This window comes from Diospyros lotus, chromosome 9 (assembly GCF_014633365.1).
Source record: "Diospyros lotus cultivar Yz01 chromosome 9, ASM1463336v1, whole genome shotgun sequence".
In the NCBI taxonomy this organism is placed as follows: Eukaryota; Viridiplantae; Streptophyta; class Magnoliopsida; order Ericales; family Ebenaceae; genus Diospyros; species Diospyros lotus.
In genome coordinates, this window is record NC_068346.1 from 3174260 (window position 1) to 3184606 (window position 10347).

The 10347-nt window shown below is 37.6% G+C and overlaps 2 protein-coding genes across 6 annotated transcripts in view; one reads left to right on the top strand and one right to left on the bottom strand.

Annotated features, from left to right (window-relative positions):
* Positions 1-43: 43 nt before the first annotated feature.
* On the bottom strand, positions 44-5012 carry LOC127809589 (putative receptor-like protein kinase At5g39000). Of its 2 annotated transcripts, none has more exons than XM_052348488.1 (2): positions 607-5012; positions 44-518 (listed from the first exon to the last, which is right to left on the bottom strand). In XM_052348488.1, exon 1 carries the CDS (start codon positions 4916-4918, stop codon positions 1166-1168), a length of 3753 nt encoding a protein of 1250 aa, XP_052204448.1. In that variant the 5' UTR covers positions 4919-5012; the 3' UTR covers positions 44-518; positions 607-1165. The 2 variants fall into 2 exon arrangements, with proteins under 2 accessions (XP_052204448.1, XP_052204449.1); XM_052348489.1 differs by having other exon boundaries at positions 44-522.
* A 2691-nt stretch (positions 5013-7703) lies between these two features.
* The window catches only part of LOC127809591 (ABC transporter B family member 27-like), an 86857-nt gene continuing 84213 nt past the window's right edge, over positions 7704-10347 (top strand). Inside the window, exons 1-4 of one of the 4 annotated variants that reach the window (XM_052348493.1) lie at positions 7724-8058; positions 8921-8995; positions 9071-9106; positions 9196-9270. In XM_052348493.1, coding sequence (XP_052204453.1) covers positions 7975-8058; positions 8921-8995; positions 9071-9106; positions 9196-9270 — 270 coding nt within the window. In that variant the 5' untranslated portion in view covers positions 7724-7974. Of the gene's footprint in view, positions 8059-8920; positions 8996-9070; positions 9107-9195; positions 9271-10347 lie in introns of those variants that run through there. The other 3 variants (XM_052348495.1, XM_052348499.1, XM_052348502.1) reach the window with 3 other exon arrangements.

Genomic DNA, 10347 nt, shown 5'->3' on the forward strand with positions numbered 1-10347 from the left:
CAAGGTTTACGTATCAAATGAGGAAGAGAATACACAAGTAGTTTGCAGTAAAAAGCAGAACTGTCATATATGATTCAAATGCAATGGAAATTAGTCGATCTATTCATCGTTCAAAGAAGCCCTTGTAGCCTGGTGACAGGTTAAAAACCAACACATAGTTTGTGTCACAATTTATCCAAGATTTAAACAAAAATGAAATGATCCCAAGATGAAAACAAACCAGTAGAAGATAACTAATGCATGTACAAGTGTATAACATGGATGTAGAAAACTCCTAGCTTGAAACTCTGTATTTCAATGGACAGGGTGTTGTTATATGAGCCAAAAGCACAGTGCAGGATCACCAACAGCCCCTTGAACCGTGTCCTAGAGCTTGATAGAACGGATATATTAGCCATATTCAAGTATGTGCTATCGAAGCACTTTGTTGAGTTTGAAAGCTTCACCCACGAAGACGGCGTTTCTCATGAACTGGTCTCCAAATGAGTTAGTTGCTCGGTTGACCTTTTATCCTGATCCTGGCTTCCAAGTAAACGATCCACATTAGTTTGTGTAGAAGCCGGTAAAGGATGCAACCAATGGGGACAAACGAGTAACACTGCATACCTGCTACTTTTGTAAGGAGAGTTTTGTGCATAGCAGGGTAAAGCCTGCAACAGATGACTCTAAATGCTAGAAAGATGAGGCTTCGTCTTGAGCTGGGAGAGCAGCCTTCCATAACAAGCTCGGGCAGTAACGTCTGAAGAAGCTTCCTTCTTCCTTTTGCCAATCAAGTCAACAAATCCAGCGGATTCTTTCGGGCTCGATCAACATTTTTGATAACTGTTCGGAGAGAGGCAGTGATTGTTTGAAGTTGACTCATCTATACCTGTCAAAGGGATTGATAATTCTCTCTACTACTACATCATGAGCAAGAAAATGGCGACAACAAGGGCAGCAACTGTCATAAGTTTATATCGCTGCTCTTATTTCTATTCTTTTGCAACACAGTAAGTGTCACTATAACAATGTTTGGAGCCATGTTATTTTCGACATTAGTATGGTAAAGTTTACAAGCGCAAATGTGTTCATAAAATGCAGCAAGAAACATATCTTGTTTCAAAACTAATACCAAACACTGATCTTATTTTCCATCCATTATCTAGTTTCTTCATAAAAGCATGCCTTACAAAACCTTGTTGTAAGCTCTAACGGCAGCCTCGTGGATTTTCTCTGGAGGATCACCAGGCTTAATAAACTTGTATGAGCTTTCGTCTGTCTCCTGCAGCTGCAATGCTTGCTGCAAGCTCTGCACCACAGTATTCATTGATGGCCGCTCATCTCCACGGAAACCCAAGCAGCATTCTGCAACCTTGACATATGCCCTCAAACTTTTGGGTACTATCTTCCCGATCAGATATGGATCAATAATCTGCTCAATGGTTTTCTTCTGAATGCAGCGCTTAAACCGGTGCGTTAGATAGGTTTGACCCCTGGCTAGATGAGGACTATAAGGTTCCACAGCACAAAGTACTTCCAACAATATTACACCAAATGAATACGCATCAGATTTGGTAGTTAGGTGTCCACTCATCAAGTACTCAGGATCCTTGTATGCATGCGTCTTCATGATAACATGAGTAAAAAGAGTTCCAGTCATATTGTTACCGTCTAACTCTAACTTGGATGCTTCCAAACCCGAAACTTTGGCAACCCATTTCTCATCTAACAAAATGCTGCTTGATTTCAGGTCACCATGGATGATTTGCCCCTGAGAACAAGTGTGAAGGTAATGTAGTCCTTGTGCGGCTTCAATACAGATCTCAAGTCTCTTTTTCCACGGAAGAGGATCGTTACCTGTTCCATAGAGCTGATCACGAAGGCTTCCCTTCACCATGTACTCATACACGATGATTGTCTCACCAGAATCCTTGCAGTATCCAATGAAAGAAACCAAATGGAGGTGATGGATCCGAGAGCGCATCACAACCTCTTCAAGAAACTTGTTCTCTGACTCTGTTATACGCCTTTCAATTGCAACCTGAAGTCCTCCGTTGTCAATATAACCTCTGTACATCTCACCACCAGGACCACCGTACTTGATAACAAGATTACGGTGAAAGTTATTTGTGGCTTCATGGATCTCAGCAAGTGAAAAAGAACGGCCAGGCAGTGCTGGTAAAGGTGGAGAACTGCATGAACTTTCTGGCAATGCTTGGGAAGGTTTTTCTTTGGCTGTTGACATGCCTCCAGAGAGTGATGATCCATCACTAGAATTGTTGGCCTTTGTCTTTCTCCATCGTACAATACTCTGAACAAACTTGGTTAGACTTTTCTTGTTAGCTTTTTCCTTGGGCATACTAGGTGTACTATCTGTTATCAATACAGGGGAGTCCATAGGTTGCTGAGAAACAGTCGATTGCTTAATCACATCAACCTTTTTTATGTCAGCCACATCAACATCAACCACCTCTTCTTCATTTCCCTTCCCCTTCTCCTCCTCCCCCTCCGTAATCGTATCAATTGACATGTTGACAGCCATACTAACATTAATGGCCTCCTCCTGCTCAACCTCTGTATCTGTAGAAGAATATGCATTCTGGTCCTGTGATGCTAGTGCAAACTCAAGCCTCTGCACCACATCTGACATTCTAGGCCGCTCACTTGGACGATTATGTAAGCATTTGTTGGCAACTTCCAGAAGGACCTTCTGGCATTGCGGTGAAATTTGCCCCTTTATGCTCGAGTCAATCATCTGATCATGTTTTCCTTCTTTGATGCAGCGCTGGGCCCAAAGTGCTAGGCTGCGTTCTTCTCCCTCAAATCTCTTATCCACTGCTGGCCTACCACATAGCACTTCAAATAATACCACTCCAAAAGCATACACATCCGATTTTCTGGTCAGTCTATTAGTCAAGAAATACTCCACATCCAAATACCCAAATGTGCCTTTAACTTCCGTGATCACATAGGTGCTCGTGCTTGACTGGTTTGTGGTGTTCCCACCCATTTTAGATAACCCAAAATCTGAAATTTTAGCTACCCAATTCTCATCCAACAAAATATTAGAGGTCTTCACGTCGCGGTGTATGACCCTATGCTGGGCACCAGTATGAAGGTACTCCAATCCACGTGCAGCCCCAAGGCATATGCTTAGTCGTTGCTCCCAACATAGAGGAGAAATTCTTCCATTGCCATTTGTACTCATTTTGTGGAGATGATCAGCGAGTGTCCCATTGACCATATACTCATAGACAAGGATCATTTCGTTACTATCATTGCAATATCCAATCAGAGTGACAAGATGAGTGTGCCGGAGATAGGACAGCATCTTGATCTCTGTCCAGAATTCCTCAGCCCCTTGCTTGGACATTGACTTCAAGCGCTTCACTGCAACAGTGGTGGCTCCTTTGTCAATGAGCCCTTTGTACACCTTACCAAATCCACCAATGCCAATTATCAAGGCATCATCAAAATTGTTGGTCGCAAGTTGAATCTCACTAAGTGAAAAACAGCGGCACGATTCCTTTGGCTTTGATGATTCAGATCTATCTTTTTGATCGGCTCTCTCTGCCCAACAACGCAATTGATAGACAATGACATTCAAGGAACTCAGCAAAATGATCAGACCACTTATGATCACATTTTTATTGCCAAAGGCTATTATTAATTTCTGGAGCTTTGGGGTGGTCAAGGCAGGAGAATGTGCAAGAGAATTGGGATTCTGGCCAGCAAGATTATTGTCAGGGTTGCTCAACTTGAACACTTCTATTCCATTTAGGATTGCACCAGTATGGTATTTGGACCTTGACTCATTGTAGCAAGCTTGTAAAACTATGATCAGGTCAGACTTTCCTTCCATTCTATTACCAGCCATCATCACCACATAGTCCCTATACAATGCAACCCCATTTCCGCCACTCCATTTGATCAGGTCTGCACGAGCCTCAGCAGTCTTATTGATTATGAAGATACTAAACTCCCTTTGGCCTACCTCTTTTATCCCATAATCAAGCTCACAGAAATGAAGCCTAACCAGGTACCTGAATCCCAAATCCACAGGTAATTTCCATGTAAGATTGCATGCTTGCTTGTTCGGATCCATTAACCAAGCAGTTTGGTAAACTCTCTGCGGAGCTGTATACATTGGGATGTTTGTGTACTTGATTGGAATGGACGTAGTAACTGGTAAAACACCCAGTTCCAACAAATAATTCGAATCCTCTGACCACCTTCTGAACATGCCCCAATCTTCTACAGATGAAATGGAGCTCCCCCCGGAATTTAAGCGATGTACCAACTCAAGTGCAGTGTTGTTATCAATATGGAATCGATATTTCTTGCCAACAACATGAGCCCCTGGATCACCATCAGGAGTGTGATAAAGACCAGTTGGCATGGAGATGATTTCTATGCCATTGACAAAAGCATACATATCATTTGAAGTACTAGGTGATGGAGAGAAAATTATATTGAGTGCTTCACTTTCTTCCACATTCACACAGAACTCTTTAGCAAAAGATTTCAACCCCAGCACATCAGCCGTAAGGGAAGCACTGAAGTTGCTGAGAAGGGTGTATGCTCCAGCTTTTACTGTAAAAACAGCTCTAGACTTTTTGAAACCCGAGTATGATGCTGGATAGAAATGCAGGCGGATGAACTTTTGGCCTGGACTGACTTGGAAAGTATAGGCAAACTCAGAGCGGGAAATCCGAGCACTCGTGTAGGGGATAGGATCAACAGAAAGGGATTGGAGAACTTTTGAACTCATTGATTTGCCATCTGATCTGATATCTGCAGTCCACTCCCGGCCATCGAAGGCAATTGAGTTTCCGGAAGAGCCACAGTTGACAGCAATGTCATCCACAGGGTAATAACTGGAAGCAGTGGTGAGAATAAGATGATGAAGAAAGAAGAACATAGGTGTGATACGATACATGCTTCTTGTTTTCCACAAAAAAGTCGTCAAGAAATTTTAGGATTGCAAGAATGAGGATACCACCACTTGAGAAGGTCTGCGGAATCTGGAGAGACTATCAGTCTATTCTATACAAGTAAATGGCTAGTGGCCAATAAAATAATGGAACACGCAAGTTTTATCATTTCCATTAGTTTATAAACATATTCAGGAAGTCGATCCAGTTGTTACTTGTCTGCTGCAAGACTTGCCTCATCTCTATTTACACATGCTTTGTGATGTTTGGTGGAGAGGATAAACTAAAACTGACGGTGACTACAAAGACAATCATAAAAATCATGGGCGGAACTAGAAATTTATATAGGGGAGATTAAATTTTTTTTTAAGGTATAAAATTATATATCATAAATTTTGGGGTGGGATGAAATTATTTTTTACTAAATTATTAGTAAAATTTATTATTTTTTATATTATAAAATTATTTTTTTATATTAAAAATTATTTTTAATTGTGAGTTGCCTTGGGCTTCATGCATGGATCTGCCGCTAAAACTTGAGTTGCAGGTGAAATCCCTCACCTTAAGGGCCCCCATACATTGCCCTACGCACGTGGGAGGGGTTAATCACGATACACAGTAGCGTACCAGGTAGAAGGCACAGTCCATGGTGCCCATAAAAAGTTACCCTCATATGAAGGTGAAACTCTCACACTGCGACTATCATGACTCGAACCTACATTCTTGAATGTAATCTGTTACTTGAGAACCAACTCTTCTACGCCCGTGGGATAATCTGCCGGTAAAACTATACTGACGACAAAGCATGCCAAGATGAATTTTCAAATGACATACACATACTGAATGATACATATATATATATATATAAATTTAAAAAATTATATTAAAAATAGGAAAAAAAAAGTTTGGACTGTTTAGAATTGAACCGGATTGAATAAGGCTAATCCTAACCCTAATTGGTTTTTGGTCTGAATTTCTATAAAATCTAGATTTGACTGAAAGAATACATGTATTGCCAAAGTTCCAATTAGGAGACTTCTAACACTTGCGAGTGCATCTAACCATTTATCCATGACATATTTCGTGTTGATATATACTATAAGACATGTTACTAATAATTAGGTGGTATATCTATAATCATAAATTATATAATATATAATTGGGCATGTTAATCATTGGTCTTAACACAATGGTTAAAATGTACTTTGAGCACCTTATTTTTAATTTTCAAAAATTCTTATTAGGTGATAATCAATCTACCTGATCTGATGTGATGTGATGTGTATTAATTTAGGATAAATTAGAATGGCCAAATACGTAAATTTAACCCTCTCAATTTTTTATTTTATTTTATTATCATGTTACTTGTACATTACTTTTATACATCTTGAGCTATACAAAAAGGTATTATGATCAAAATATCCCTCATTTTCATGCGCCTCACGCTTCTTTATGTGCTTCATGAAGGACTTTTTTTATCATTAGTACACCTTTATGTAGTTCAAGATGTATACAAAGGTGTACCAATAACATTTTTTTTTTATTATATCATATTTAACTTTATTTAATCTCAATCATAATAGTATTGAACAGGCCAAATTCATGTGATATAAAACACTTGGCCTACACTTGCCAACGTGACTTACCATATGTGATATGCACATGTTGTAGAGAGTAATGGATTATTAGTCTTAATGATTATAATTTATTTGTGTTAAAAAAAAAATCAAAATCAAAACAAGGGATAAATCAAATTTTTCTCTTTTTCTTAAATAAAATCTTTTTATAATACCAAAATTTACTCACTAAAACTAGAATAATTGGGTAAATCTCAAACTCAATTTCAAATATAATCACTAGACATTCATTGTCATTGTCATCTTCATTGGAAGACGGATAATTTAGTTGGATTAGATTGAAAAGTTTCTAAATGAGATTGAAGATGATAACAAAAGTTTGCATTCTATTCCCATTAACATCAACAATAGACTGTAAGATCAATTTAAATCTCTAAATAACAGACCTCAAGGCTCAAGCTATCAAAAGCACATGTATATCAATTGTAGTTCCAAAATTGGCCTAGTGTTTATATAGAGTGAAATTGGTTGGCTTAAGGGTGTAATTAAGATCAAGTAAAGTTGAGAGTGCCACAATAAAAAAATAAAAATAAAAATAAAAGTTGAGAGATAAATTTATATTATATTAACTAGTTCATATGCCTAATTAAAATCAAGTGAAATTAAAGATACCACGATAAAAAAAAAAGGCAAATAGCCAAAAAAAAATACTCAAACTTTTTTTTGTGAATTTATTAATTTATCTAAATATTTTAATTTTAAAAACTATATCCCAATTAAGTCAATTGAATGTAATTTTATTCAATACCTGAAATTAATTTGAAAGGCGTGTATCATTACTGACGTGGCAAACTATTTGTCAAAAAAATATATACATAAAAGCGGAACTCATATATAATTTTTTTTTTTTTGTGTAACGCACCCTATCACGAACACTTTCACGTACTGGCCCCAAAGTACGGTGAATGAGTTAAATCATAAAATCTAATAACTCTTGATTTCGATCCTATAACAATACTCTGATCATGAAGGAGCAGGCTCTAAATGGGATCGTCATATAAAATTAATAAAATTAAAATATTTAAATAAATTTATAAATTCAAAATATAAATTTGAGTTATTATTGGTGTAATTGATCCTATGAGAGAAATAAAGCCAAAAGTAAAATTCCAATTAATTGCTGCCTCAGAATCAGAATCAGAATCAGAATCATAATCGTCGTCGTTTCATTGCATCAATAGAGATGGTCACATTACCTTCAAAACGCAGAATTTCCGTTGTGCTCTTCAGTCTTAGCTCGATTCCATCAGCCCCCTTCAATTGCCAAACCACTTTCTCTTCGCATTTTCCAGTGAAAAAATCTGGAAGCGATCGCTGTCTCTCAAGTGTGATCACTAATTCAAGAATATTGTAAATTGTTCCCCGTCAAATTATATAACTACCCTCCTGGTCGCCGAGCACGTTCACCCAAATCGGCTTTCTTGATGGGCAAGAAGCAGCACTTGGATTGGGCATCGCGGTCCATCATGTCCTCTGGCAGTGAAAGAGTTTCTCTCTTGAATAAAGAGGTTAAATTGAATCCCGTGTGCTTCTTCTTTTTTGATTCCTTTGATTTTGATTGTATTTTTCACCTTCCTTGTCTGGTGTTTGCTCTGCTTTGACTTCTTTCTCCACTTCAAGAGATTTGTGGCTTTGTGTCAATTTATGCATCATTTTTTAATTAGAATTTTAAGTTTTTATAGTCAATTTGGTTTTAAAGAGTCTTCTTTTAGGCAGATTTGGATTCGTGGAAAGGAAATAAGTACACATGGAGATAACATTGACTGTAATGAAGTTGTATCTTGCATCTCGAAAGTCTTCTTAGATACATCAAATGCTAAGACTAGATCTTCAAGAATTATTTGATATCAGAATATGCTAAGACTAGATCGTCCAAGTGGTTTGTCGAATTTGCAGTTCTGATATATCCTCACGGCAATCTGTGTCCTTTAATACCATTTCTTGACTCTCAACTCTGTTTATCGAGTGACAGAATGGGTCTTCTCCTGTCATGATCATGTGAGCTTGAAAAGTAGGATATCTTCTATTCCAGCCTTTTTCTTCTCCCTTTATCTATTTTTGTTCTTATTAACTACATTTTCAATCTTCTATGGACTATGTGTATATGTAATGACCATAGTAGTTCAAATTCTATTTAATTTTACATAACCTGCTCAGTTTCCAATTCTTGCAATGTGTGTGTTCCTTTTGTGTTGTTCTTTCGTTCTTACATTTTTGAATGTTTAATTTAAATTGAGTATGATTGATTGATGGTGTTTAAATATAATATGACCATTTTGAAATGGAGAAGAATATTGAGAGCTTCTTTATTCGGGTTAGGAGTGTGAGATCATTGAGATAACTAGTTTGCCTGCACTTTTGTTCATATAGCCACGGAGGAGGGCAAATGAGAATGGGTCAGATGATGGTCCTATCACAGATCTTGAGCATGGAGATTCTATACAGGTGCTCGTTGTTTGGTGTTCTTATTTCCATTTCTGGCTATTTTGCTGCGAGGCTAACCTTGTTAGATAAATTCAGGCTGCGCCTGTGGGATTTGGCAGAATATTTCTGCTGGTAAGTAGAAATCAGTTTTAACAAACTTTGAGAGGGGTGTCTGCTATTGAAGTGTTATAGTTTATTAAAATTCTGCAGTATGCACACAGGCAAAGCCAGATGCCGGAAAGCTAATTGTTGGCACTATTGCACTTCTAATGGCATCCACAACAAATATTCTCATTGTAAGCCATTTTTATTCTCTACTTTTTGTGTATCATCTAAAGATTTTGTGGAAAAGGATATAATAAATCAAAACTCCACTTTTACACTAAATACATGTTCAGTGTAAGTTTGTCTCTTTGAGATAGGTATTGGGCATCGTAACTAGTTACTTAAATTTCTGGCACAGATCTGTTCCTGCTTTCTATCATGGATTGGCTTTCTATGTTAAAATCCTTATCCCTCCATCTTCACCTAGATTGCTTAAAAAGGAAATTACAAAACTCAAAATCACTGTATGAACCTTAGAGAAGAGGTACGTTTCTTTAGCTTTTTCACTTCATCAGTCTTACCTGATCTTTTAAAGGTCAGTATGGGGATCCAAAGACAGCCAAATGGTTTCAAGACTACGATGTTGAGTGTAAATCATCCTCTCATTAACCTTAGCTTGGAAGCTTTCTATGGGATGACCCCTACGAGTTTAAAAAACTTCTGAAGTATCTCATCTGATATGGATGCGGTCTAGTATGGGAAAATGTGAGAAAAAAATGGTGATGCATAATTTGACTCTTGATCCTCCTATCAATTGGGTTGCCACATTGACTTTTTTTTTTCTCCTCCCCTTATCTCATAATTGTTAAGATAGTTTGTTCGTGTGAGGAGAAGACCAAGGAATGAGTATTTAACAAAAGAGGTTGAGGAAGACCAAGGAAAATAGTGGGATTAATGCTTGATATGTTGTTGTGGTTTATGCTTGTCCAAATATATATATTGCTTGCACTTTTTTTTTCCCCCTGAAATTTTGGTTATTACTCACTTCCATCTGCTTTGAATTTGATTCAAAAGTTCTTTTTCTCGAATAATATATTTCAAGCTAATAAGAACTTTTTGGTCTCTTAGTGCAGGATCCTCATAGGCTTAGACTACATGCCAAATTGGCTTCTTGCAATTTAAACCGATCCATCTTAAAAGTGGAATGTTAGAATCTACTATTGTCCCAAGGAGTTTCCCAAGTTGTGGGTCTCCACCTCATTGCCTAGTTGCATGCACATTTGAATTTTACAATATATAGAGTAAAAGAGAAAAGTCCATATGAAATC

What these genes read in the sequence shown, in the direction of transcription:
- LOC127809589 (XM_052348488.1), bottom strand. Translation starts at nt 4,918, where the DNA reads ATGTATCGTATCACACCTATGTTCTTCTTTCTTCATCATCTTATTCTC.